Source organism: Antechinus flavipes, chromosome 1 (assembly GCF_016432865.1).
Source record: "Antechinus flavipes isolate AdamAnt ecotype Samford, QLD, Australia chromosome 1, AdamAnt_v2, whole genome shotgun sequence".
NCBI classification, from domain to species: Eukaryota; Metazoa; Chordata; class Mammalia; order Dasyuromorphia; family Dasyuridae; genus Antechinus; species Antechinus flavipes.
Window position 1 is genome coordinate 23,447,231 of NC_067398.1, and position 26,697 is coordinate 23,473,927.

Below are 26,697 nucleotides of genomic sequence, written 5' to 3' on the forward strand. Positions count from 1 at the left end.
ACTGAATGCAGGCTCTGTGTTTTTGTCATCTCTGTATCCTCAACACTTGACACAGTGCCTGGCATACAGTAGGTGCTTAAGAAATGCTTGCTGATAATGAAAAGCAAAATTGGAAAGCTGCTAAAAGTTCATGGGATGTCATCGTGGTTGTGTTTGATGGGCCTTGGGATGCACTGGTCCCCATATTGGGCAACTGAAAGCAGGATCAGCCTTATCTATAATAAATGCTGCTTTTGTATATATGTTTTTTTAGTAGATGAGGTAACTAGCAGAGGGGAGAAATAGGAGTCAGTTGATAGTGTGTGGAGATGGGGATTAGCAGAGGGGAGAGATAAAGGTCAGTTGATAGTGTATGGGGATGGGGTATTTAGTTGAAAAGACAGAGTTGTAAGTTTGAATTCCAAATCAGATGCTCACTAGCTGCATGACCGTGTCACTTAACTTCTCTCTTAATTCTCCATTTCCTTAATTATAATATGGAGAGAATAATCCCCATCAATACCTTATACTAAATTCTTCACTTGGATTCCATCAACTTTTTAATATTTTGTTTTTTAATTAATTTGTTTTTCATTCTCTTGTTTTTTTATATTTTAATAACGGCATTTTATCATATCTTATTTCATTCATTTAAAAATAAAATTTCAAGAATTGCAACAAAAATAAAATTGCAAAAAGTGACTGACCGAGGATCTAGGACACACACCCTTGCCTCAGAGTTACAGTATAATCACATAGTCACACTTGTCACCAAAAAGGTTCCAATGAAACAAGAAGTTGAAGGCATTTTGCAAGCACCAAAGAGCTATATACATTTCAGCCAGGTTCAGTGCATCCCAAGGCCCATCAAACACAACCACGATGACATCCCACATCCATCCACTGAGAAAAATGATTTCTGTCAGAACCTCAATATTTCCTTTAGCGATTCCATTCATGCGATCCAAGAGCAGGTGCTGTTAATGATTATGCCTTAGTATGGCTTTTATATCATCCATAAAGAGCAAAAGCAGGCTAATTAGCATTCCCATAAAAATAGAATAAACCACATGTGCGGTTACAAGCATCCATCACAAGCAGCTGCTGGGAATGTGTTAGCTTGTAGAAGCCAGAGACGGTGTGGGTTTAGTATAACTAATAAAGTTGGGGGGAGGGGGTAGAATGGGATGAGAAAGGTGAAATGGATGAGCATTTAATTGGTTGAATAGAGAAAGTGGATATCGTCATAAGGATGAGAAGCTCCAAACCAAAAGTACCTTTCTAAAAGGCTAAGAAATGAGTACATTTTAGAAATGGTACAGGTGCTACCATTCAGAACGGTCAGAGGCAAGCTCAAATGTATTCTGATAGCCAGAGGTGAACCCAAAAATGAGGAAGCCACAGGCATTGGGGACATAGAGAAGTGGCAGGAATCCTGAACATTCATATTCAGGGTTGGGGGGGAATTTGAGAATTACAGATTCTCCCAGCTGGCTGAGATCTCAAAGATAGAAAATTCGACCTTTTTGTAAACAAAAAATGCTTTGCACAACATAAAATACAGCACAGTTAGGGTTATAAGGGATCTTGGAGATGATCCAGTCCAATAAATTTCCATTTAAATATGAGGAAATCGAATGGAAATTAAGTGATTTGCTCAGGATCATTGAGCTAATATATCTGAGACAAGTTTTAAACCCAAGTCTTTTTGTTTCATTCTATCCAGTACACTGTGCTGCCTCTCAAGGAGCCAAACCAGCCTTTGATTGAAGACCTCCAGAGAAAGACAGCCCCCTGCCTCTTGTGGCAGCTCATACCATTTGTGGCAAACTCTAAACCTGTCTCTTTGACACTTCTACTCAATGCTCTGAGTACTACTCTCCCGGGCTCAGTAGAACTAGGCTGATCTCTCCTCCACATTACTGCCCTTCAAGGGCTTATCCATCATATCCTCTCTCAGTCTTCAGGTCAAATATCCCTAATTCCTTCAACTGATATTTTTAAGACATGAAGTCAAAACTCATCACTGCCTTGGTTGCCTTCTTCTCAACATTTTCTACGAATGCAGCACAGCTTTGCAATGCCTTTCATAAAATGTGGCTTCCAAAATTTAACCCAATACTCCAGAGTGTCCCAACCAGGCTAGAATACAGGGGGGCTATCACCTCCCCAGTCCTGGACATTATCTCATCCTTGATGCAATCTAAACTGAGGTTAACTTTTTTAAGGCTGCCATATAACACTGCTGTCTCTTGTTGAGTTTGTAAGCCTTTAATGCCTGCAGATCTTTTTTCCAATGAATACTGTTTAGCCATCCTTCCCCCATCTTGTACTTCGGAAATTGATTTTTTAACATAAAGATGAGATTTTGCTTTTTTTTCCCTCCACTGAATTTCATCTTATTAGATCCATCTTCATGAGCCAGAGAATAGCATTGGAGATCCATGTATTGCTCTTTGAGGGTGGGTATGCTATGATTTCTTCAAATTATGATAGCATTTCCTAATGCCAAAATATTAAAACTATATAAAAAAATCACTCAATCAAAGAAAAGCTAAGTCTACATGATACCAAACATATGGATGTTTTCAGATAATAAATCTTTGGCAACACTGGGCAGAAATTCAACCAGGTATGAGAGCAAAGAACACAGAAGCTATATTTACTCCTAGCTCCAGAGAACCTACAAACAATACATAATATCACTCCAAGCTCTGCTGGGAACTTAAAAGGTCCAAAGAGATGATCATAGCTGTTTCCCTCATCTAATGAAGATTCCCAAAAGGAGTTTTCCTATTGCTCCTTTTCTCCTCATTTTCTTTACCTCGGCTGTTTCTCATTGAATGAACTCTTGACATTCCAGGATAAAAATGAGAAACGTTGGCTTGATCTCAAGGCTTTAAGCATAATTTGATCAAGAGAATATCTAGAAATCCCTTGGTAACTTTTGGATGAGCTTACCTGTGTGGGAGGGCCTGGTGCCATCGAAGACAGAAAGCATCATCTCGTAGGTATGACCCACCGCAGGAGGCTCTGGCTTTTCATAATCCAAGTCTTTGGTCACCTTGGAGAATAGGCCATAATAATAGGGATACATTAGTACAGTAAACATTTATGTACAAGATATTCTGTTAGCTGGGTCCTATAGATACAAGTGGGGATAGGGTGGGAAGTAGACTCAGCCTTCCAAACATTTATATTCTCCTGAGATAAAATAAATCAATAAACCAAAAGGAAAATAATTTCAGAAGAAATAACCTTATAACCACAATTACCTAATAAAATCTGACCCACTTATTTAAATTACATCTTGCTTCAGGGTAGGAGCTCTGTCAATTTTCATCTTCATATATCTAGCATTTAATACAGATGCTATATAATGGCTTAAAGATTTTTTTAACTACCTAGAAGACAATCCAGGAAACATTTGATACAAAAAATGATGCAAACATTGTTAATACTTTTATTATTAATGAAGCTAAGAAAGGCTAAACAATTTGCTCTTGGCTACCCTATAAATAAGTGACAGAGATGGAACTTTAATATGCCTTCATGTTCCAGAATCAGTGTTCTATGAAATGGCCATAATAATAGAAGCCACTTTCCAAGGCTGTGGTGAAGACCAAAGGAGAAAATATTTTTAAAGCACTTTACAAAACTGAAAGCTGTATATAAGGATTAGATAGCTTGTCTCTGCACCAAGCTGCCTTTCCTTGCACAGTGATTTGTACACAGTAGAATTTAATGGATGCTGTTGATTGAATTAAAGTGATTAGAATTAAAGTGCATTATATTGAGTTGAATTGAACAGTATAATTCACAGATTGTGATCCTATGAATCACAGAAATTTCAGAATTAGAAAAGACCTCAGGGTCCTTCTAGTCCAACTATTACAAGAAAAGAAAGAAAAAATCAGAACTCCATTACAGTATACCTGACAAGTGTTTATCTATCATTTGTTAATAGAAGCCACTTCCCAAGGCTGTGGTGAAGACCAAAGGAGATAATATTTTGTAAATCACATTACACAACTGAAAGCAGTATATAAGGGTTAGATAGCTTGTCTCTGCACCAAGCTGCCTCTCCTGCACAGTGATTTGTACACAGTAGGGTTTAATGGATGCTGTTGAATTGAATTAAATTGATTAGAATTAAACTGCATTATATTGAATTGAATAGTATAATTTACAGATTGTGATCCCATGAATCATAGAAATTTCAGAGTTAGAAAAGACCTCAGGGTCCTTCTAGTCCAACCTTTAAATGAAAAGAAAAGAAAAAAACAGAATTCCATTACAATATACTGGCAAGTGCTTATCCATCATTTGTTTATAAGGAATCTAAAAAAGTAGAACCCACTATCTCCCAAGAAAGCTCTTGAATATCCTGGGAATACACAATAAAAAGGTCCACTAATGGTAAAGAATTTGGTGAAAGATGGTCCCCTCTTGAATCTACATCCAATGGAAGCACCAAATGATTCTTGACATAACTCCATTTCACCTATAAGCAATGCCGCACCACACACTCCAAATACAACCCAATGTTGTTGTATTCATACCAGCAATGTTAGCACCTGTCCTGGTAGAAGTAAGCCAGCCTGTATTTACATGACAGCAAACATCTGGGTGTTTGGATTTTATTGACTGATTTGCTAAATATTTTACATTACATAGTTACAGATTCAACTTCAGTGTTAAAACTAAACCTTGCCTAAATGTGATTTGGAGGAGAATTGAAGTGTTCAAGAAATGACACAATTTGGTAGAGTTTTTTTTTTTTTTAAATAAGAGGTAAGATATCAGAATCATGGCAAGTTAGAGCTAAAAGGAAGATCTTAAAGCTCCATTAGTCAATCTACATCATTTTGCCAATGAGATAAGCGTAGATCTCCTGGGGTTTTTTGTCTCATCACGGTGATGTACAAATCAGTGGCAGAAAAACACTTTTGATGTTTCTATCTGTGTTGACTCTTGAACAAGTGATATAATTTCCATGGCCTTCCATGTCCTAATCTTTAAAGTAAAAGGATAAATTAAAGGCATTTAAGATCCCTTCCAAATCCATTCCACAATCTTATGGTCCAATCCTCTTTTTACTACTCTCACCATGGAATGTGTGTTTCTAAAATTAAAAAAAAAAAAAAAAGTGGATGAAAGCTCAACCCCTGGCATCCAAAATCTATTAAGGAAGTTAGAGGTTGGTCCCAGTGAGAGAAAGTTGATCAATAGCTTTCCTTAGCCATAACTAATAACAAATGGGGCTGGCTCCCCAATGTTTGGAGATAGGGAAAAATTATTCTAAGCAATCAAAAATTAGAACGTAGAACAAAAAGGAAAATGAGCAGCAGCTGGGTAGCAGAAGGATAAAATGTCTTCAGGGGAAGAGCTCCGACTAGTTAAAGAACAATTAAGCACTCTCACTCCCTTCAGTGTGGATCCTCCATCAATTGAAAGGCCAGAAGATGTAAGTGTAGGGGTTTGGAGGAGGTTGACAAGTTGATAGTTCTCAGTACCAGGAAACCTAGCCTCCATTGTCCTGGCTGTTCAGAGTTGATCCCTCAGGAAATCAAGCTACTTCATGGTCCCCAGTTCCTTTTCCTTAATTAATTAGGGGACAGAATCTATTGTTCTCATTTTACAAAGAAGAAAATTAAGGGAGACATAGAGGCATTGATTGAGTAATTAACTTTCCAGACATTTAAGGAGCTAGTACTTTTGCCTTCAAATCACTTCTTTTCTCTGTGCCCACTGGCAAAAAATAGCACTCATCTGAAATGAGGATGATTTATTCATAGGATCATAGATTTAGACCTGGAAGAGACCTAGAGTAAATTGTGCACACCCCATCCCTCCCTTCATTTTACAAGTGAGGAAATTAAGACCCAGAGAAATTAGTTGCCAAGGCCATTGTTTGTCCTTCATTTTCAGAGAAGACTGATGATACCATCAACTGAAGCAAAGATGCACAAAGTCTTCTCTTTCAGAGTCATTAAAATCCAATAGCGAGACAAAAGTCAAAAAGGGCAATGGTGGGGCAGCTAAATGGCACAGTGGATAGACTAGAGTCTATCCTGGAGTCAGAAGGACATGAGTTCAGATTTGGTCTCAAATACTTAATACTTACTACTAGCTGCGTGACTCTGGGCAAGTCACTTAGCCCTTATCGCCTTGCCAAAAAAAAAAAAAAAAAAAAAAGGCAATGGCCCTGGATGTAGTGAGTGACTTGTGACTTCAGCATCCTTGATGTCTGAGCAAAGTCTAAGCATCCAATTGCGAGCCTTTCACCTGGTTTAACCTATCTGCCTGATGATGTTAGGCTGAGGCACACATTATAGTTTCTTGGAGCCACAAGTGAGAAGTGGGTGACAGATGGACACCAAAGGTGAGTGAGCAACCTTGATAAGGCTCAGCAGATCCTCCCTAAACACCCCACCCAACAAAAGTTTACACGCGTTGTAAATGGCCAAGCCAAGATCCGAAATCAAGCTTTCTGAGCTCCAATGGGTCTCTCTTTCCCTTATACCATATCATCTTCTCTGGTAATTGATACTCACCCAGATCATATTGTTAAAGTCTGGTACTTGTTCAAACAACTCTCCCTCACCAAGTGGTCCACTATTAGGAGCATACTGAAGCACATCTGGGGACTTGTCAACGTCATGGCACACCACTTTAGCAACAACTGTTTTATTTGCAATTACCTCAATGCCTTATAGCTTCAAAAATAAAAAGAAACACTCCTTCAGAATAAACATTCTTTAAAATTGCGGAAATTTTCAAAAGTATCAGTCCAACCCCCTTCTAAGAAATAAAAATTATTGTTGCCCATGGGACAATAAAAAGGCCTATAGTGGTGACATTTAGAAAGAGACTCCAAGAGGTGAGAGTTACAGACCAGGGTCATGAGGTGTCTCAAAAGAATTTTCAGGCTTGAACTCAACTCCAAGTCAAGAGGCAAAGTCTATTGTAATTATAACACCAATTGAATTGGGCTAAGTGCCAAAAGGATTTAGCAAAGAACCAGGAACAAGGAGACAAATTTATCCAGTTCTTCATGTCACCCATATGCTAATTTTATGATCCAGAGGTAGAACTGGGGAGTGACCTTTTCACTATTGTCTCAGGAATTTGGTTATCACTAACCAGTAGATTATCTGACAATGGACAATGTTTGTAAAACTATCCTAAGACCAGAAGACTTTAGAATCACTGACAGACATTATTAGAACAGTAGCACTCTAAAGTCAGGGGACATCATCACTGCCTCTAGAAGAATATCCATCAGTGGCATAAGGGAATAAATGAAACAGACCATACTTTCCAGATGTTTACATTCTACTGAGATAAAATAAATCAATAAACGAAAAAGAAAATAATTTCAGAAGAAATAAGCTATGGCCATAATCATACAATAAAAACTTCACTGCCCCTTATTTAAATTATAAGGTTCTTGAGGATAAGGAGTATGTAATTTTTTTTTTCTGCTTTGTACATGCACTGCTTAATAACAAACACTGTGAGATAACATTACAATATATGTCCAATGATTACTCATTACTTCAAAGAACAGGATTAAAAGATGTTATCAGGGAAATATATGACTAAAAAATATGGGCCAGTCCTGTAATGAGAGCAAATCCTAAGTACTCTTTTGGCATCCTTGTACTGTCAAAAAAGAGAAAAGAATATATCCAGTATGGTAGGTAGAACAGTATGGCAAATTTATGGGAGTCCATGGATGAATAACATAGAATGAACAGATGAATGAATAACGATTTAGTAAATTTTTAGCAGTTAATTTAAATAATTTCATTAATAATTGATGGTGCCTTCATTTAAATCATTGGAAGAAAAATTAACATCATGAGATCACAGCTCCACTTGAATATTTTAGTGTGTACTAAATTTGTTGTATTGTATTTGTTGTATTGTAGTCTTAAAGAGTCAGTCACTTCCCTTGGAGTAGTTCACAGAGACCAACAATTAAACATAAGAATTTAGCAAGAATTTATTAAAAACTCATTATATACAAGGTACTGCATGCTAGATGCTGATAACATAAAAGTAAGAATGAAACAATCCCTGCTTTCTAGAAATTTAAATTCTGCTGATGTGTGACTAAAAAATACACAGGAAAATGTTCTCCAAAAGAAGAACCCATAGCCAAAACATAGATTTAGAGAGAGGGGGGCCCTCAAAATTTTTCTACTCCAACTCCCTCATTTACGGATCATGAAATAAGATACTGGCAAAGAGAAAAAATAGTCTAAATTCACACAAATCATAGCTGGTAATGCTATTTATCAAATCCAGCTCCTCCAGCTCCTAATCCCATGAGTTTTATTTTCTTTGAATTCCCAAATTCCTATAGAGAACTATTTAATTTAGGCATTAAATTTCAAAACTTTCCTTTAGGGTAACCTATTTTAAAAGTGGAAAATAATTCAAGGTAATAGAAAGTCTCAGGGCCAAGATCTTAAATTCTTATCCACTTCAAAGAACTTAAAAGATCCCAATCTGCAAGATGTTTCCATATTCCCCTTGGTCATCTGATAAATAATTAAATTAACAAGACTTTGTGAGAGGAAACAAAGTATCTGATATACAAATCTATGAGTACTACTCAGTTAAATTAGCATATGAATAGAAGCAAAAGAGGTAAAAGGTGGAAATCCTCCAGGGTTAGGGCTTAATAAAATATGATCACCAATAGAACTAGTGGAAAGAGGGTTTGAGAGTAGAGGGTAACGTCAAACTGATTCAATGAGGGATTGAAAGAGCATTTGAGCATAACTGAACCAGGGTGATGGCCTAAGAAAATAATAAGGAATGGAGAGGATATGGCCTCATGTAGGTTTAGCAGGAATAGGGAATAAGGAAAATAGAAGGATAAAATACAATGATCAAATAAAAGAAATTCAGTGTTCTGGAAGATGGAAATAAAACACTTGTAGATGTTGCCAAGATCAAAAGTGTGACCATCCCTGTATGTAGATGAAGTAAAATGGAAAAGTAAATCATGGGAATTTGGAAAATTGAGGAAATGAGAAATTAGGCCTTTGTGAGAATAACAGTAAGTATAGTGAAATCCCCTTAAAATAAGAGGAATTAAAATGGAGAGAAAGAGAGTGAACCTGAGGTAAAATAGCTTCTAGAGAAGAGAGCAATGATTTTGAGGTCTCCTGATCTTAGGGGGGACTTCTGTTCTAACAATGAGTCAGTAATCCTAAATCTTCTGGCTTTGGAGTCTGCCTCAGGAAATTCCCACACCCAAGTAAGCTGTCTGATTCTGAATAGACCACTTCTCAGTCAGAGAGCTTTCAGTCTCTGGATAATCCCATGGGACCAAACTCCTGAGACAATAGTGATAATCTATTGGTCAGTGAGAACCAAATTCTGGAGATCACTCTCTGGCCCTGCCGCTGGGCCAGAGAATTAGCCTGTCAAGGATAGAAAGCTGGATAAAGGGCTCTTCTTTCTCTTGGCATTTTGCTGAATTCTTTTGCAATGTACCCCCTCACCCCCAATTGATGTTACAATTGCAATAAAAATTTGCCATTTGACCAGGAAATGGATTCAAGCCTGAAAATTCTTTTGAGACACCTCACAACACCAATCTGTGACCCCAAACTTTTGGGGTCCCTTTCCCAACCTCAACAACAAAGCACTGAACTCATTAAGAAATGAAAGAAAATGTTCTAGGGGTAAGAGTGAGGGAATCTAGTCTAGGTGACCATGTTTTCAATGTTGGGAATGCCATGCCTAAAAGGCACTAACGAGAGAATTAGAGAATTTACATATTGTCCAGAAACTCACTGTAGTTGATTTCTCTAATAGATACCTGATTCCTAAATCTTTCTTCTTCTCTTTCTCCATCTTGGGCTCACCTGTACAAATACTTATCACAGAATGGCGGATTATCATTGATCCCATGAATGTACACCATCACAGGAACAGCTGCACACTGCTTGTCTTCATCACATGCCTTAATGGTAAAGGACTGAACACTCACAAAGTCAGCCTCCTCCAGATCCAGACGGTTAGCGACCATCACAGTTCCTCCCACTGGAACATCAAGACATTCCATTACGAAGAGGAATGGTGTCCTTCAAAAAATCCTCACCACACACAAAAGTCCTGGGAAATCTTTAAGAAAAAGTCTAATATAAATGAATATAATAAAATTTTGGTGTGTGCCAAGATCACCTAAAATAGAGACATCAAAATAGGAGATGTGAAGGACCTTCTTCATTATATATTCATCTATAATACAGGTGAAATTGGTTGAATGATTAAAACTACTAGATTTAGCCTATCTGGCTGCGTGGCTGTCACTTTCTTTCTCTCTCTCTCTCTCTCTCTCTCTCTCTCTCTCTCTCTCTCTCTCTCTCTCTCTCTCTCTCTCTCTCTCTCTCTCTCTCCCTCCATTGCTCCCTCTTTTCCTTCCTCCCTTGCCTCCTTCTCTCCCCCTAAGTGATATCTAGAGTCAACATCTCATTCACTCAATGCAATTAACTGAGAAAGAGCTGAAAGCAGCTTTACCTCCCCTTAAGAACTGTGGCCAGAAGAAACAGGCTTAAGGATTTGGTCTTGTTTCATTTGTCTTTTTCAGTTCTAGATATGCATAGTCTCATACGTTGGAGCTGGAACCAGAGCCATGCAGATCTTGGAGCCAGAATTTCAGACCAGATGTTACTACCTGACCAACAGGAAAGCCTTTAGAAGCTAAGACACAGCTAAGGAGATACTGAGTTAAGCTATAAATTCATCCACTTCTTGCAATACTAGAGAAACTGAGGCAAGTAGAGATTTGTTTTAATGTGGAGAGTTTAAGCTAGCTGACCAAGTGGGACTACAGTCCGAAGCACTTGGTGCAGATAAACAGAGGCAGAGAGATCATATAGAATTTTAGCTAACTAGGGTTTGCAAACAGAATACATAAGCTGAGTATACAATTTTATCCTAACAGCTGTTAACTTTAGGGGAAACAAAGGCAGATAAGGGGCGGGGCGGGGGGGGGGGGGTGGCAAGGACACTGGGAGTATGGACAAGCCATTATTCCAGAAAAGGATCATAATTTAAGCTTGACAGGATAGGGATCAAGATAAGAAGGTCAAGGACAGGAGACACCTAGGCGTGGGACAATACTCAAAAGGAGGGGGAATTATCCTGACATGGATCAAGATAATCCACCTGGGCATTTATAACATAATGGTATGTAAAGGGGAGTCAGAACTTCAAGGTATTCATGGGCTCTTTTCTAAAGTAAATTTTCCCAGTCCTATTTGCAAGGAAAAGGGGTGGCTATGGCTTATTATACAGGATTCAACATTCTCATCCTGAAAAACTGAAGCTGATTTAGGAATGAGGGATTATGTTCCAAGTGTACGTATTGATGACGAGGATGTTTATATATTTGTGGATACTTTTGAAATAAATATTCCTTTGTAAAAGGTAAACTGACTGTTGGATGATTAAAAGGCACCAGGATCCCTAAATTGGAGCAATACAACTGGTTCTCATGTGAGCCAGTGACAAAGACTAGACACCTCCTAACTTCCATAACATTACCAGAGAACCCTGAAGGAGAGATGGCATGTAACAGACCTGCCTTCAGGCAGTGAAGATACAAGAATCACAGTTAAGCCAGCATTAATGAGTAGTCTGGAACTGGATTGGAGCCTACAGTGTATTTCAGAAAATTGATGAGAAACTGCTGACTGCAGAAAAGCATCGGTTGATACTAACCTTTAGCACAGCAGGAATAAATAGAAAAGTTTGTGTGGGACAGTATTGATTCCCCTCAATTTCCAGTGGTGATGAGGTTAGTGGCAATAAGAGAGCTGTTAAAATCCCCCCTTGGTTGACCCGCAGGTACAAAGTGAAAGGATTCACTTATCCCGAAATATTACTGGCAAAAATGAAAGTTTATTGTTTGATAGAAACCAGTTTGCTAAGAGACTGACTATAGTGGCAAAGTCCTATTAGGGAAATGGAGTCTGGCAGTAGGAAGAGAATCCTTCTCAGTGGGCAGAGTGTCCTTGCAAGCTGCTTGGGCCTCTGCAAGGAGTGAGTCCAGAAATTGCCCTTGAGGACTCAGATTCCCCAACCTAGATGTTTATCAGTATCCAGCCCAGATCTCCTATTGGAATTAATAACACTTCAAAGGGGTGCTTTTTGACATGATTTCTACTTGAATCAAAGGCTCTGGCATCCCCAAAAGAGAACTTATCTGGGGGGATATGTCTTCCCCAGGAGGGGCTAAGACTCCAAAAGGGATCACAGATCACAAGGGAATACAGTTTCAGAGTGATAATCTTAAAGGGAACACAGTTTCAGTAAAGGGAACAGTTTCCTTCCCCCTTCAGTATCCTCCACAAAAACAATCAGAGACCCTCAGAGTAAGAAAAAGCAAAAGGGGGGCTTATTACCATCTGAGCAGAAAGGGCATTTCTCATTTGACAAAGTGTCAGCAAAAGGAGTGCCAAACACAACTCTGAAACACAAGATTAAATATCCTGAATGCAGAAGCCCCCATCCTCCATCCTGGCCTTTCCTCCCATTGTTTAGGGGAGTTCAGGCTTACATTCTAACCTCAGAAATATACCCCAGAAATAAAAGAATACAAATAATAAATTCTTGAGAGAATTCAAAACCATCATCACCTTTAAAAATACTTAAATTCTAATTAAGAGGTGATAAGAAAACAGGAGGAGATAACAACTGCAACTTTTTAGCTCTCACTCTATTTGTTATTATAAAGTCTCACATTACAATTAAAGTATAGTTTAAGGCTATATTCCCATGAAAAAGCCTTCACTCTGTTAATTCCACATAAGTTTTTGTTCAGTCATGTCCAAACCCATGGGTTTGGCATTTGGGGTTTCTTTGGCAAAGATACTAGAGTGATGTGCTATTTCCTTTCCCAGCTCATTTTATACTTGAGGAAACTGAGGCAAACAAGAGTAAGTGACTTGCCCAGGGTCGTACAGCTACTAAGTGTCTGAGGCCAGATTTGAATTTATGAAGAGGATACTTCCTGTCTCCAGATAAACACCCTATACATTGTGTCACCTAAATGCCAAAATATAAAATTGAGGGATTGGAGAGAATCATATGACATCTTTCAATATCTTCATATCTTACTAGAAAAAAATCCAGAAAATCATTTTGTTTCATCTATGGACAAACTAAAGTAGAAAGGTGAGCATTTCATTGTTGGTGCCATTGGGAAATGATCCAATCATTCCAGAGAGCAATTTGGAACTATGCCCAAAAGACTATAAAACTTTGCAGATACTTTGACCCAGCAGTGCCCCTACTGAGTCTAAACCCCAAGGAAATTATAAAAGGGGGGGAAGGACCCACATGTGCCAAATGTTTGTCCCTGCTCTTTTTGTGATGGCAAAGAATTGCAAAACGAGTTGATTCCCACCGATTGGGGAATGGCTAAATAAGTTATGGTATATGAAAGTAATGGAATATTATTGTTCTATAAAAAAATAAAAAGCTGATTCTACAAAAGCCTGGAAAGATTTACTTGAACTGATACTGAGCAAACAACAAGCAAAACCAGGAATACATTGTACATATAATAGTAAGAATATATGATGATCAACTAGGGCAGACTTGGTTTTTCTCAGTGGTTCAGTGATCCAAGGCAATCATAATAAGCTTTGGATAGAAAATGCCATCCACATAGAGAGAGCTATGGAGACTGAAGTAAATCAACACATGCTATAATCATTTTTCCCCTTTTTTCTCCTTTTTTTTTCTCTCATAGCTGTTCCCTTTTATTTTGATTTTTCTCTCCCAATATGATTCATAGATAGTGTAAAAAAAGAATGTACATGTATAACAAAAAAAAAAAAAGTTGTTTTTTTACATGTAACTGGGGAAAATAAAAAAATATTAAAATATATGTAAAATAATTTTTTAAAAATTAAAGAAAGTTAAGCATTTATCTAGTGAATTCAGGCAATGAACTACCACCTGTGACTCATTCAGGCTCCCATCTCCACCCAACACCTCCCCACAATCATTCCTTAAGATAAGTTATCTTACTAAATGCTCCACATTTTGATTTCACTGTTCTTGTACAGCTGAAGTTATTGAAAAAGCTGCCCTAATCCTAAAGCCTTATTGTAAGGCATCAAAAAGAAAGTTCATTCTTCAAGGTTTTTTGTTTTTGTTTTCCCACAGAGAAAAGGAAAAAGAGGGAGAGGCTGGAAGAGAGAAGGGGATTTAAAGGGAAGAGATGAAGAGGGAAGGAGAGAGAAGAGAAACAGAAGGAAAAATCCAAGTGAATGAATGAGGGTAAAAGCATTTATTAAACACCGACTATGCAAAGCCCTGTGTTGAATGCTAGAGATTCAAATGGATAGCTACAACAATCCCTTTTCTCTTGGAGCTCACATTGTAATGGTGGAGACACCATATACAGAAGGTTTCAGCTGCAAGTCATAGAAAAAGGTCCCATGGCCCTCAGGGTGCAGGGTAAAAACAGGTGGCAATATAGCATTTCCATCGCCTTTCCATTGATAAAATCAAAATCATACCCATTTCTGATGACAAACCACTTTGACAGTGCCAAGAAAGTGAATGATTTGGTCATTGTGACTCACTGCAGGCTGTCTACACAGTTTTTATGTAGGTGGGATGAGTCTGGGAATTCTAGTTGAGAGTTTCCAGGAATCAAACCAGCTCGGAAAACAATGCTGAATTTCATTAAAACCCAAAATTCTCAGTTCTTAAGCCTGAACTGCGACCATTAGATCATAAGCTCCTTGGGGATTGGTTTTGCTTTTTCTTTGTATGTCGGCTATCAGAACAATGCCTGGCATATGATAAACATTTAATAAATGTTCATTTATTAATTTTGGTACCACCTAGAGAGTATACCAGGCACTAACCATCATGAAGGAATACTTAAATTTTAGAGCTAAAAGGGTGCTTAGAAACAATCTAGTCCAACTCTCTGACTTTACACATGAAGAACTAAGGTATTGAGGATTTAAGTTGATATTCAAGGTAATACAGGAAAGAAGCAGAAAAACCACCATTTGAAAAAAAAAAGAAAAAAAAAAAAAGGTCTTCAGACTCTATATCCAATTCTTGATTTTTTTTTTTTTAGGCAATTTGGGTTAAGTGATTTGCCCAGGGTCACCAGCTAGGAAGTGTTAAGCATCTAAGGTCAAATTTGAACTCAGATTTGCCTGACTTCAGATGCTCCATCCACTGCCCCATCTAGCTGCCCCTTTACACCTAATTCTTTCACCTGTACCCCACTGCTTCCAAGACCCAAGACCAATTCCTGACCCACCTTTGTCAATAGCAAAGTATCTATTCCCTGGGTCCAATTCAAAAGTAAGATGCCCCATCTGGTCTTCATCGGTAGCTTGGCAGGAACCCAGAGTTTTTCCCACTGGAGTTTCTTCATCAAGTGTAATATTGCCTTCTGTACGAGTGGTTGAGTTCAACAGGATAGGAGTCAGGATGCCATCCTTGATGTTAAATAAACTTATTTAAAGGAAAGAACATGAGAGCATCATTGGAAAAAGTGCAGGTCTTTTGTTTTTCCTGAAAAGTTAGCACTTGGCACTTAAAATTCTTGATCACCGGAATGGTTTTATAAGTTCTTTGGAAATGACATTAAACATGGGGATCTTCTTGGGAGCAGAGAAGGCTAGAAATGCAGCTGGACAGCTCTGGCTAATAAATCAAAGGATGCATTGCCCTGGTAATGCACTCAATATATATGACATCCTTCCAATAGAATATCAGAAGCATTTCTCTCTTTGAAGATCTTTTACTTCCAATAATATTTTTTTTTTTTATTTAGGGATTTTATCTTAGGTGGTTTTTTCACCTTAGGAAAAAAATTAATCAGTTTGCTTTTTCATTGTAATTTTATGTTTACTTCCTCCCCATTCCCTCCCAAAGACTTCAAAATGCAAAAAGTTTAATAATGAATTTCATCTTATTTCCATATTTAATTATCAAAGTTAAATAACATTTCATCTCCTTACCTGCAGGTGAGAATAGGGACCTTATTGTTTACATTGATGAGGAAGATCTTTATATTTCCCGTGATAAAAAGTCCTCCCGGGTCAGTCACTTTAATAAGCAGTGAAAAGCTAAAAATAATAATAATAATAAATAAATTCCAAAGCAATGGGAGAGAGCAGTTGGAGATGCAGGGCTGCTTTAGGCTGGGTCTGCACACAAGATTAATCCAACTGTTGAGAATAAATTCACCAGTCAGACTGGATTGATCAAATCATCAAAAACTCATCCAAAAATATTGTTTCTACCATATTTGATTTGAGAGATGTTCTACATAGTCAAATCAGTTGAGCTTAGGGGCACATCCGGGCTTTGACTAGCAAGGAGCAGTGAAACAGGGACCCAGGGTGCCTTTACACTAGTCTACCTCTATGGATCTGTGGAATAGCTACACCCATGGCTGCCACACCCCTACCCCCATCTCATTATGAGACTTTCCCCTTCTCCCCCCAGAGAAAAGAACTCGAGAGTGATGGTCCCCCAACATGGATGCACTTCTATGACCTCCAAACCCCGTCCAAATTAAAATCTACAATCCTTTGACCTCTAACATGGGGAAGTTTAAAGAATGCTAGTCTCCTAAATCTGTGTGGGACAAGTGCTGGACACCCTTCCCCAAATTAACCAGAGGGTGCAAAGAGAAAGTGTTTATTTATTCCCTGCAGGGAGAGGCCCCCGGCACACCCAGGAAGCATCTCAGCTCCCAACATACACCCAACATAGCAAACTGGAAATAGTAAAGCTAGTTAAATAGCAAAAGATCCAAGTCTTTTCATTGGATGGACTAAAAAGGAAGTAACTATTACTTCCAGAATTTGGATATCACTGACCAAGAGACAGTAATGTTTGTTGACATTGTTAGAACCACAATATTCTTTAGGTTAGTGGTGAGATCCTTAGGGTCACAGATTCCAAAGCAGAGGACTTTAGAATCACTGACAGATTGTTAAAATGGAAGTTCCCTAAGGTCAGGGGACCTGAAAAGTATTGCTTTCTTCCTCAGAAGCTATATTCCATTAATAATTGTAAGATACTCAGCGCAGTACCTGGCGGCATAGGCATTCTGTAAATACTTATTTTCTTTTTTCTCAAACATGACTTTTCACAGGTTCATAGACTTATGCAGATCAAGAAAGGACTTCAGAGATCATTTAACCCAACAATAAGGCTATGTCTACCTGCCTCCTAGGGGAGAGGTGGGAGAAGGAGGGGAAAAGTTGGAACAGAAGATTTTGCAAGAGTCAATGCTGAAAAATTACCCATTCATATGCCCATCAATTGGAGAATGGCTGGGTAAATTGTGGTATATGAATGTTATGGAATATTATTGTTCTGTAAGAAATGACCAGCAGGATGAATACAGAGAGGACTGGCGAGACTTACATGAACTGATGCTAAGTGAAATGAGCAGAACCAGGAGATCATTATACACTTCGACAACGATATTGTATGAGGACATATTTTGATGGAAGTGGATTTCTTTGACAAAGAGACCTGAGTTTCAATTGATAAATGACGGACAAAAGCAGCTACACCCAAAGAAAGAACACTGGGAAACGAATCTAAACTATCTGCATTTTTGTTTTTCTTCCCGGATTATTTATACCTTCTGAATCCAATTCTCCCTACGCAACAAGAGAACTGTTCGGTTCTGCAAACATATATTGTATCTAGGATATACTGCAACATATCCAACATATAAAGGACTGTTTGCCATCTAGGGGAGGGGGTGGAGGGAGGGAGGGGGAAAAAAATCGGAACAGAAACGAGTGTCAATATAATGTAATTATTAAATAAAAAATTTAAAAATCACAAAAAAAAAAGAAAAAGAAAAAGAAAAAGAAAAATTACCCATTCATATATCTTGTAAATAAAAAGCTAAAATAAAAAAATAAAGGCAATGACCAATATCACACAGAGAATGTGGTGGAGCCATTATTAGAAACCAGATCGTTTGACCACAAATCCAACTCTCTTGTTCAATGCCCTCATATCACAAATAAGGAAACTGAGACCAAGTAGTGAGTCACTGAGCCAGGATTTGAACTTGGGTCATCTGAAGTCATATTCAGTTTCCCTGCTGCTAGCCCCCACTATTTCCTTCTGGGACACTAAGCTAGGTTTTTTTTTTTTTTTTTTTAGGATCAATTCTCTAGTCATTAGTCCTCCAAATCCAGACTTTTCCATATTGAAAACTGATTGACAAGAGTAAAGGATTTTGTTTCAGAACTCTTCTAAATAGTGTAATGATTGGGGAGAGAGATCCAAAGGGGATGATTAATGGGATTCCATTTCAGCAGAAATGGTTATGGATTTGGGGAGTGAGAGTGCAAGCTATGGGGAAGCTGGCTGTTTCCTAATAGGAAGATTACTGTTTGGCTCATTAACATGAAGAACTATGCAGAGCTGATACTGCTGATTGTATTGGCCTTTCCTCTCAACTCCCAGGTGCAAGGATTGGTGGCTAGGCTGTTTCCCAGGAAACATGATTCTATCTGCAAGAGCCAAGTAAAGGGACAAGCTCAGCAATTATCTGGATAATTGTATTGATTTAGACAGCAAATCTGAATTATTTGGAGCAAAAGAAAAAAAGAAAAGAAACAAAAGAGCAAATCCCCAAACCTTGCTTATTTCTCACTCTAATTCTATAGGTGGGAAATGCTCTCAACCACTTACCTCCTGATAGAGGGGTGATGGACAGACAGTGCACAATGATGCATTTTGGGACAAATGTTTGGATCTGCTTGACTGCCAATTTTATACAATGATTATGCTTTCTTTTTTGTGTTCAGGGGGGTGGTTAGTATGTTGAGAGAGTCACCAACAAAAAGGAAATAAAGTCATTGAAATATTTAAGAAAACATAATTGAGAGAGACAGACAGAGCAACAGAGAGAGAGAGAGAGAGAGAGCACACTAAAGGAAATACCAAGAAGCAGAACTACATTGAAAATGACATGTTGAATTCAAATCAGTGAATATTTCTTATATACTTTTAACAAGCCATATATATGAGATTTGTATTTTCACATTTTCATCTTTTTCTTTTTTACTTTGTATATGGAAATGTTCATCTTTTTCTATTTGGGGGGAGGGGGTCATTAAATCCAGATTTTTTAAATCTATTTTTTAATTTTAATCTAAATTAATCTAAAAATCTAAATTTTAAAAATGTAATTAACTTCATAGAAATATCTAGATTTTATTGCTGTTCAGTAGTGTATGACTTTTTATGAATAGAAGAATATGGTGCCATGGTTTCTTGGCAAAGACAATGAGCATGATTTGCCATTTCCTTCTCCACTACATGAAGGCAGATAGAGATTAAGTGATTTGAGCAGGGTCCTCAGCTAGTAAGCATCTGAGATCAAATTTGAATTCAGATCCTCCTGACTATATGTCAAGTTCTCTATCCACTGAACCACCTCACTGCCTATATCTAGCTAATTACGCTCTAACTTAAATCCAAAATACTCTGATAAATTATGATTTTTTTTCAAGATTATTCAGAAAAAGATGTCATTCTGCAGGATTTCACAAGTTTTCCCACAATTAGTAAGAAATGACATTTATATAGCCTTTAAAATTCTCAAAGCTTTTATACATATTCTCCTGTTTGAGGCTCAAACCAAGGACATGCGATAGGTACAAAAACATTCGCTTTTAAAATGTAAGCTTTCTAAAGGTTCTTTTAGCATTTCTATGTATTTCTGTATTTCATATACTTATTATTAACACATACTATGTATTTATTTTTATGTGCTTAACACAATGCCTGATACATAATAAATCTCTAAACAAATACTTGTTAACTAATCATCAGAAGCTCTTCTAACTTTGAAAAATCAATTTATTTCTCAGGACTTCAGTTATCTGTCATGTAAAATAGGGGGAAATGAACTTTGAACTTCTTTCCAGCTCTTAATCCATGATCTTCATCTTCCAACTGAACCTCAGACAGATCAAATTAGTTGCCTATAGTCACACAACTAGGAGTATCAGATGTAGAATTTAAATCTAAAGTCCAGCTTTCTTCCCATGGCCCCATGCTCTTTCTAAGAACTGTGGTACCTTTAGTTGGATTCTAACAAACTTAAATTCATGGGAGAAATTATTTTTATCTAATAAGAATAAGACATTAATTTGAAAAATGAACTGAACTATCTAATTTATAAGAGCCAGTTATAATCCTCTAGCTACACTCCATCTAGCTCAATGGATACTGGGTATTTTATCGGGGGTAGAAAAGTCTTAATGAGACATTCCAATATTTCCATCAGAAAAAACAATGGGGATTCCATTGCTGCTGCTGTCTCCCTGGAAGGAGTGAGTTAACAAGAGTAAATGAGGCAAACAGCAATTTCTGTATCCCTACTTAAAGGTTCAGTGATTCTAGCTCCTATTAAACTCCCAAAGCCAAAGAAAGAAGGAAGGAATAATGAGCATTATGCTGATCTTTATTAGAAATTCTGTATGAACCATTAGCAAAAGAATTGTAGATTCAAATTTTGCAAATGGGTAATTTAATCATTCAATGTAACAAGCTCAGAACCTTAGGAAGGGAAAGGGTCTCACTTTAATTTGTTTAAGGAAAGGTCAATTCTAAAAAATAATTTGTTATTAGTGTTTTTTTTTTTGTTTGTTTTTTTAACCATTTGTTAATGCATAAGTTACAATGCTCTATTTTGACCTAACTTGTGATTTCATTGGTGATTACAAGTGGAAAAAGTCCTTCTACCAATGCAGACTGGAAGTTTTTCTTGGAAGGAAGGAATGAAAGAAGGAAGGAAGGAAGGAAGGAAGGAAGGAAGGAAGGAAGGAAGGAAGGAAGGAAGGAAGGAAGGAAGGAAGGAAGGAAGGAAGGAAAAAAGGAAGGAAGGAAGGAAGGAAGGAAGGAAGGAAGGAAGGAAGGAAGGAAGGAAGGAAGGAAGGAAGGAAGGAAGGAAGGAAGGAAAAGACAGAAATTATACCAAATACTATATTATTTCACACATAATGTTTCACATTAATATTTCACAAATATTATCTCATTTACCTCATAACAACCATAGGAGGTAGATGCTATTATTATCTCCATTTTGTAGCTGAAGAAACTAAGGAGACTCTGACTTACCCAAGGTTACTCAGTAACTAAATGCTTGATATAGAATTTGAAATCAAACCTTCCTTTGAACTCCATACCCAGCACTCTCTGCCCTGGGCCATCTAGCTGCTTCTATATACAAACAGTTCTGTACAAGAACAGCAGAAATGAGGTGGAATCCCTCTCCCACGGATGAATATTAGGGGACTTAGACAAAAGCACTAATGTGGGAGCAAGGAAGATCTGAGTTCAAATCTTGCCTCAGACACTTAGTAGCTGTGTAGTTCTGAGCTCCCAAAATGAGAGGGTTGGCCTTGATTACTTCCAGGAGCCTTTGTAATTCTCAATCTATGATTCTGGAGGAGTGAATAGGATGGGCAATCTCCCCAGTGATTACTGATGAGATTAAGAATTCCTTCAACTACAGCAGTAAACACAAAATAAAAACCAAATTTTTAGATATCCATCTTCATCTGTCTCTGGGTTTTCTTAGCTGAAAACAATAGTTACATCTTTTAGTTAGTTCTCCCCTAGAGAAAGCCACCACTGTAAATTAAGGGAATTTTGTAGCAAAAAATACATAAACCGGCCTCTTTGGTTCCTTGAGGCCTGATCCATTCCTCCTATTTGCACAAACAGGATTCTCTGTGGAGGCCGGGCTGCTGAGGCTGTTAACATAGAGATCAGACAAGCAAGGAGTGTAACATCCTCAAGCAGCCAAGGTGGTCGAGTCTCAGTTGAGGCTCATGAGGGATTGGGTTTGAGTGGTTTATTGCTACATTATCATTTTCTGTAAACTACCCTGAGACCTAGGAAGCTCCTAAAAATCAGCATTAAATAAAAATAATAACCGTAGGCAATGCTTCCCCATTTGACATTTGTGATCCTATGGAGGAAACTAGAAGATATTGGTCTACTAAATTTTAAGGTTCATTGGGCAATAATGGGAATGTTTCTGTCCATAGTCATTTATACAAAAGAAGATTCCATTCTCTAGCCGTTGAGGATGGAAAAAAAAAATACTTAAACTCTTCCTGGTCCAGAGACTTCCATAGAGCTTGGGGCGATAGCACATCCAGCCCCCATTCTAGGCAGCCCTATTGTGAGGACTAAGTTCTAAATGGGATACATGAAACTAAGGTGGAAAAATAAATGTAGTCATGTATTTAGAGCTGGGAGAGACCTCAGAGATTATAGTGCTGCTCATTCGAGTTACATATGAGTAAACTGAGGTTTAGAGATTTTAAGTGATTTGTCAATATCTTAGAGTAAATGAGTTTAAAAAGTCACTTATATGTTATATCTCCCTCCCTCCCACCCCATACACATAAACTCTTAGAGTACAGGGACCAATTTGTTTTTGTCTTGGGATCTCTAGAACCCAAGTATAGTTCTTTGTACAAAAAGTAAAAGTTGAATTGAATTGTCAAGATTTGAATCCAAGTCTTTGACCCCAGATGCAACATGGTTATTTTGAGGTAAATAAGATATTTGTGAAATGGTTAATATAGTACTTGATATAGTTTCTTTCCTCTCTCTCTCTCTCTTTCTCTCTCTCTCTCTGTATGTGTGTGTCTCTGTCTCTCTCTCTCTCTTTCTCTCTCTCTGTATGTGTGTGTCTCTGTCTCTCTCTGTCTCTCTGTCTCTCTCTGTCTCTCTCTCTCACACACACACATACACACACACACACACACACACACACTTTCTCTTTCTCTCATTCTCTCTTTATGGCACCATATTGTCTTCTTTCTACAAAATTCATCAGAAAAATATAGGCAAAGAGTCAAATAACTATTTTCAATATTCTTTATTGGTATTAAAAGCATCTATAGTATGGCAGTGGAGCAAGAAATAATGAAAAAAGGACAGAAAATAGAAATTTCCACAAAAGGAGCAACATTTAGACTAGGAAAAAAATCTACCTACATTATTTACCTTTTGGGTCCTCTGCTGAAATCGAAACTCATCGTTGTAGATATGGTTCCAGTATTGTCAATGGTGAATCCTGCATCCTCCGGGAAAATGAAGTACTATTGGGTAATAAACAGTCAAGTTAAGGTAATAAGCATTTATTAAGCACTTACTATATGCCAGGCACAATGAAAAGTGTTGCAAGGAAGAAAAAAGGTCCTAATCTTAAAGAGCTGCTAGTCCAATGGGGGGAAGCAACACAGAAACAACTTTAAAAAATATAAATAGGGCAAATCTTGGAAAGGTGAGTAGCATTAAGAGGAACCAGAAAAAACTTCCTACAAAGTGGATAAAGTTGTTTAAAAAATATAAATAGGGCAAATCCTGGAAAGGTGAGTAGCATTAAGAGGAACCAGAAAAAACTTCCTACAAAGTGGATATTTACTGAGACTTGAAGGAATCCAGAAAGTGAAAGTGAAAAGGAAAAGCATTTCAAGCATAGGGGACAGCTAGGAGAAGTACTATTTCTCTTGTGTAAGAAATAGCCAGGAAGTCAATGTCACTGGATTGTATCATAAGGTAACAGAAGAAAGGTATAAGAAGCCTGGAAAGATAGCAAAACATCCAGGTTATGAAGGACCATTGAAAATCAAAGTTGGCTAATCTGATATAAAAGAAAAATGACAAATACTGGAGAGGGTACATTGTTGGTGGAGTTGTGAACTGATCCAACTATTTTGGAAAATAGTTTGGAACTGTGCCCATAGGGATATAAAATTCTGCATACACTTTGATCCCATAATACCACCACTAGGTCTGTATCCCAAAGAGATCAAAGAAAAAGGGAAAGGACAAAAATATTTGTAGGGACACTTTTTGTGATGGCAAAGAACTAGAAATTGAAGGAATGTTTGTCAATTGGGGAATGGCAGAACAAGTTGTAGTATATGATGGTAATGGAATACTATTGTGCTAGAAATAATAACAAGCAGGATTCTTTCAGGAAAACCTGGGAAGTTTTATAGGAATTATTGCAAAGTGAAATGAGCAGAACTAGAAGTACATCATAGACACAGTAACATCAATATTATAATAATAATAAACTGTGAAAGATTTAGGTATTCTGATCAATATAATGATCCATGACAATTCCAAAGAACTCATGATGAATATTATCTACATCCAGAGAGAAAAATGTTGAACTCTGAGGAGAGACTGAAGTATGTTTTCTGACATTGTATTTTCCTTGGTTTTTCTTCTTTTGGAATATGGCTAATTGGAAATATGCTTTTCATGATTTCAAATGGGTACTAGTTCTTGTTTTCATAATCAAGAGGAAAGGGGCAAGAGGGAGAGGGAGAATTTAGAACTAAATATGATTTTTTTAATTCAAATTAATTGTTGAATGTAATTGGGAAATGCATAACAAAATAAATAAAAGATAAAAATACACATTGTTTTTAAAGTCTAACAAAGGATTTTATATTTGATCCTAATGATGATAGGAAGCCACTGGAGTTTATTGAATAGGGAAAAGTCATGGTAAGACCTGTACTTTAAAAAGATGGATTTGATAGCTGAGTGGAGAATGGACTTGAAACCAACCAAGAGGCCATTATAACAGTCCAGGCATTAGGTCATAAGGGACTGCACCAATGGGGTGGCAAGGTCAGAAAACAGAAAGCATAAACAAAGAGTGTTATGATATGAGGGGAGGATGGGAAAGAGGGAGAAATTAAGGATGATAGCTAGATTGCAAGCTTGAGTGACTGGGAGGATGCTGGTACCCCCTCAACAGTAACAAGGAAGCTGGAAAGAGAGAAGGGTTTTGTATTCACTTATGGACATATCAATTTTAAAATCTCTAAGGTACATCTAGTTGAATATATCCAACAAGAAGTTAAATAAGAAGGAAATCAAGCTCCGTAGGTATCTCCAAATATCATTGGACATAGATTATGGTCCCTCAAGGATGAGAAAATCCCCAAGATGTATACCATATTTTTACCTTTCCTCTAAAGATCTCCTGGCAGTGATCTGATGACCACTCATATCAACTGCAGAGGGAATTCTTGTCCAAGGATGGCTGGACAAGATGGCATCTGATATTTCTTTCAACTCTAAGATTACATGAGTCCATTTCCCCAAAATCTAAAACAGAGCTAAACTACATACATACTCAAAAATTGTCTATTTATTCACTGCAAAGGTGTTTGGATGAAAACAGGACAGAATAGAAAGAGAGATGGCCTCAAAGTCACAAAAGCCTGGGTTTAAGGACTCTATATGTGACCTTGGGAAGATGTTACCTCTTGAGATCCTCAAGCAACTCTATTCTGCAAAGGAGGTGGTTCCAGTACTTTAAACTCTTTAACTTTGAGCATCTCATGTTTCTTCACAGATACTTCAATTCTCTTTCACTTGTAGAGAGGGCACGCCATGTTGAGCAGTTCTGCACCAGTGTCTCCCACATCTCACAATCAATTCCAAAGTTCTTAAAAGAGATTTTTGGAGTGTGCTTGTATCATCTTTTCTGATCACCACATGAGTGCTTGCCTTTTGTGAGTTCTCCATAAAATAGTCTTTTTGGAAAGCATACATTCAGCCTTCTAGTAATGTAGCCAGTCCAATGGACTTATGCTCTCTGTTGTGGAGTCTGAATATTTGGGAAATGTGTACATCTTTTTTATTAAAGCTTTTTATTTTCAAAACATATACATAGATAATTTTTTAGCATTCACTCTTACAAAACCTTGTGTTCTAAAATTTTTCCCTCCCTTCCGTCCACCCCCTCTCCCAGATGACAAGTAATCTAATATATATTTAACATGTGTACTTCTTCTATATATACTTCCATATATATCATGCTACCCTAGAAAAATCAGATCAGAAAAGGAAAAAATGAGAAAGAATAGAAAATGCAAGATTAGATCTACATGCCAATTAGGAATTTTAGAATCATGGATTTAGGTTATCTGGCCCAACTTATGATTTTTACAAATTAAGAAACTGAGGCCTAAATTTCCCAAGGTCACACAGGTAGATGATGCCAGAGCTGGAAATTGAACCCAGGTCCTTTGGGGACACAAATTTCACTACCTCATTCTATCTCCCAATGATGTTCACACCCAATTAATTGGCATGGTTTTTTAATGTGAAAAAGACTGGAGATAAAAAAAAAAAAAACAGGCAATTCTTACTCTCATAAGAGTACAAGCATAGAGTATAAAAAGATATTACAGATCATTGAGTGCAATCCCTCCCTATATTAGAGATGAGGAAATGGAGATACCAGATACTGTCCAACTTCATATGGATTCTAAGCATCAGGACCAAAATTTAAATCCACTGCTTATGATTCCGAACCTCTTCCGGCTGTACACGTGTATACATGATGTATGAGAGACTCTTTTCTATCATTCAGCTACGCTGAAGGAGGAATTTAAGTGAGCAGACCAGCAAGAGAGGAAGGCGGGGGAGGACAGAATAGGAAATCAAGGAAAGCTAATGACCTCACCTATGGATTCAGATTCTCCTCAATCCAGCCAGGGCTAAGCAGATCACCAGACAGAGAAGAGCTCTGACTCTAGGATAAGTAGACACTTCAATCTCACTCCTTTGTAAGTGTCCATCTTTTTCTCTAGAAAACTCCTTCCT

The 26,697-nt window shown here is 37.5% G+C and overlaps 2 protein-coding genes across 2 annotated transcripts in view; both read right to left on the bottom strand.

Annotated features, from left to right (window-relative positions):
* The window catches only part of LOC127543953 (cadherin-related family member 3-like), a 40,838-nt gene extending 30,769 nt beyond the window's left edge, over positions 1–10,069 (bottom strand). The window contains exons 1-3 of the mRNA XM_051970348.1: positions 9,889–10,069; positions 6,537–6,691; positions 2,941–3,043 (exon numbers count right to left, since the gene is read on the bottom strand). Coding sequence (XP_051826308.1) covers positions 2,941–3,043; positions 6,537–6,691; positions 9,889–10,069 — 439 coding nt within the window. The remainder of the gene's footprint in view (positions 1–2,940; positions 3,044–6,536; positions 6,692–9,888) is intronic.
* Positions 10,070–15,203: 5,134 nt separating this feature from the next.
* The window catches only part of LOC127543961 (cadherin-related family member 3-like), a 32,768-nt gene continuing 21,274 nt past the window's right edge, over positions 15,204–26,697 (bottom strand). Inside the window, exons 2-4 of the mRNA XM_051970356.1 lie at positions 23,065–23,159; positions 16,011–16,118; positions 15,204–15,501 (exon numbers count right to left, since the gene is read on the bottom strand). Of these exons, the coding sequence (XP_051826316.1) occupies positions 15,204–15,501; positions 16,011–16,118; positions 23,065–23,096 (438 nt within the window). The 5' untranslated portion in view covers positions 23,097–23,159. The remainder of the gene's footprint in view (positions 15,502–16,010; positions 16,119–23,064; positions 23,160–26,697) is intronic.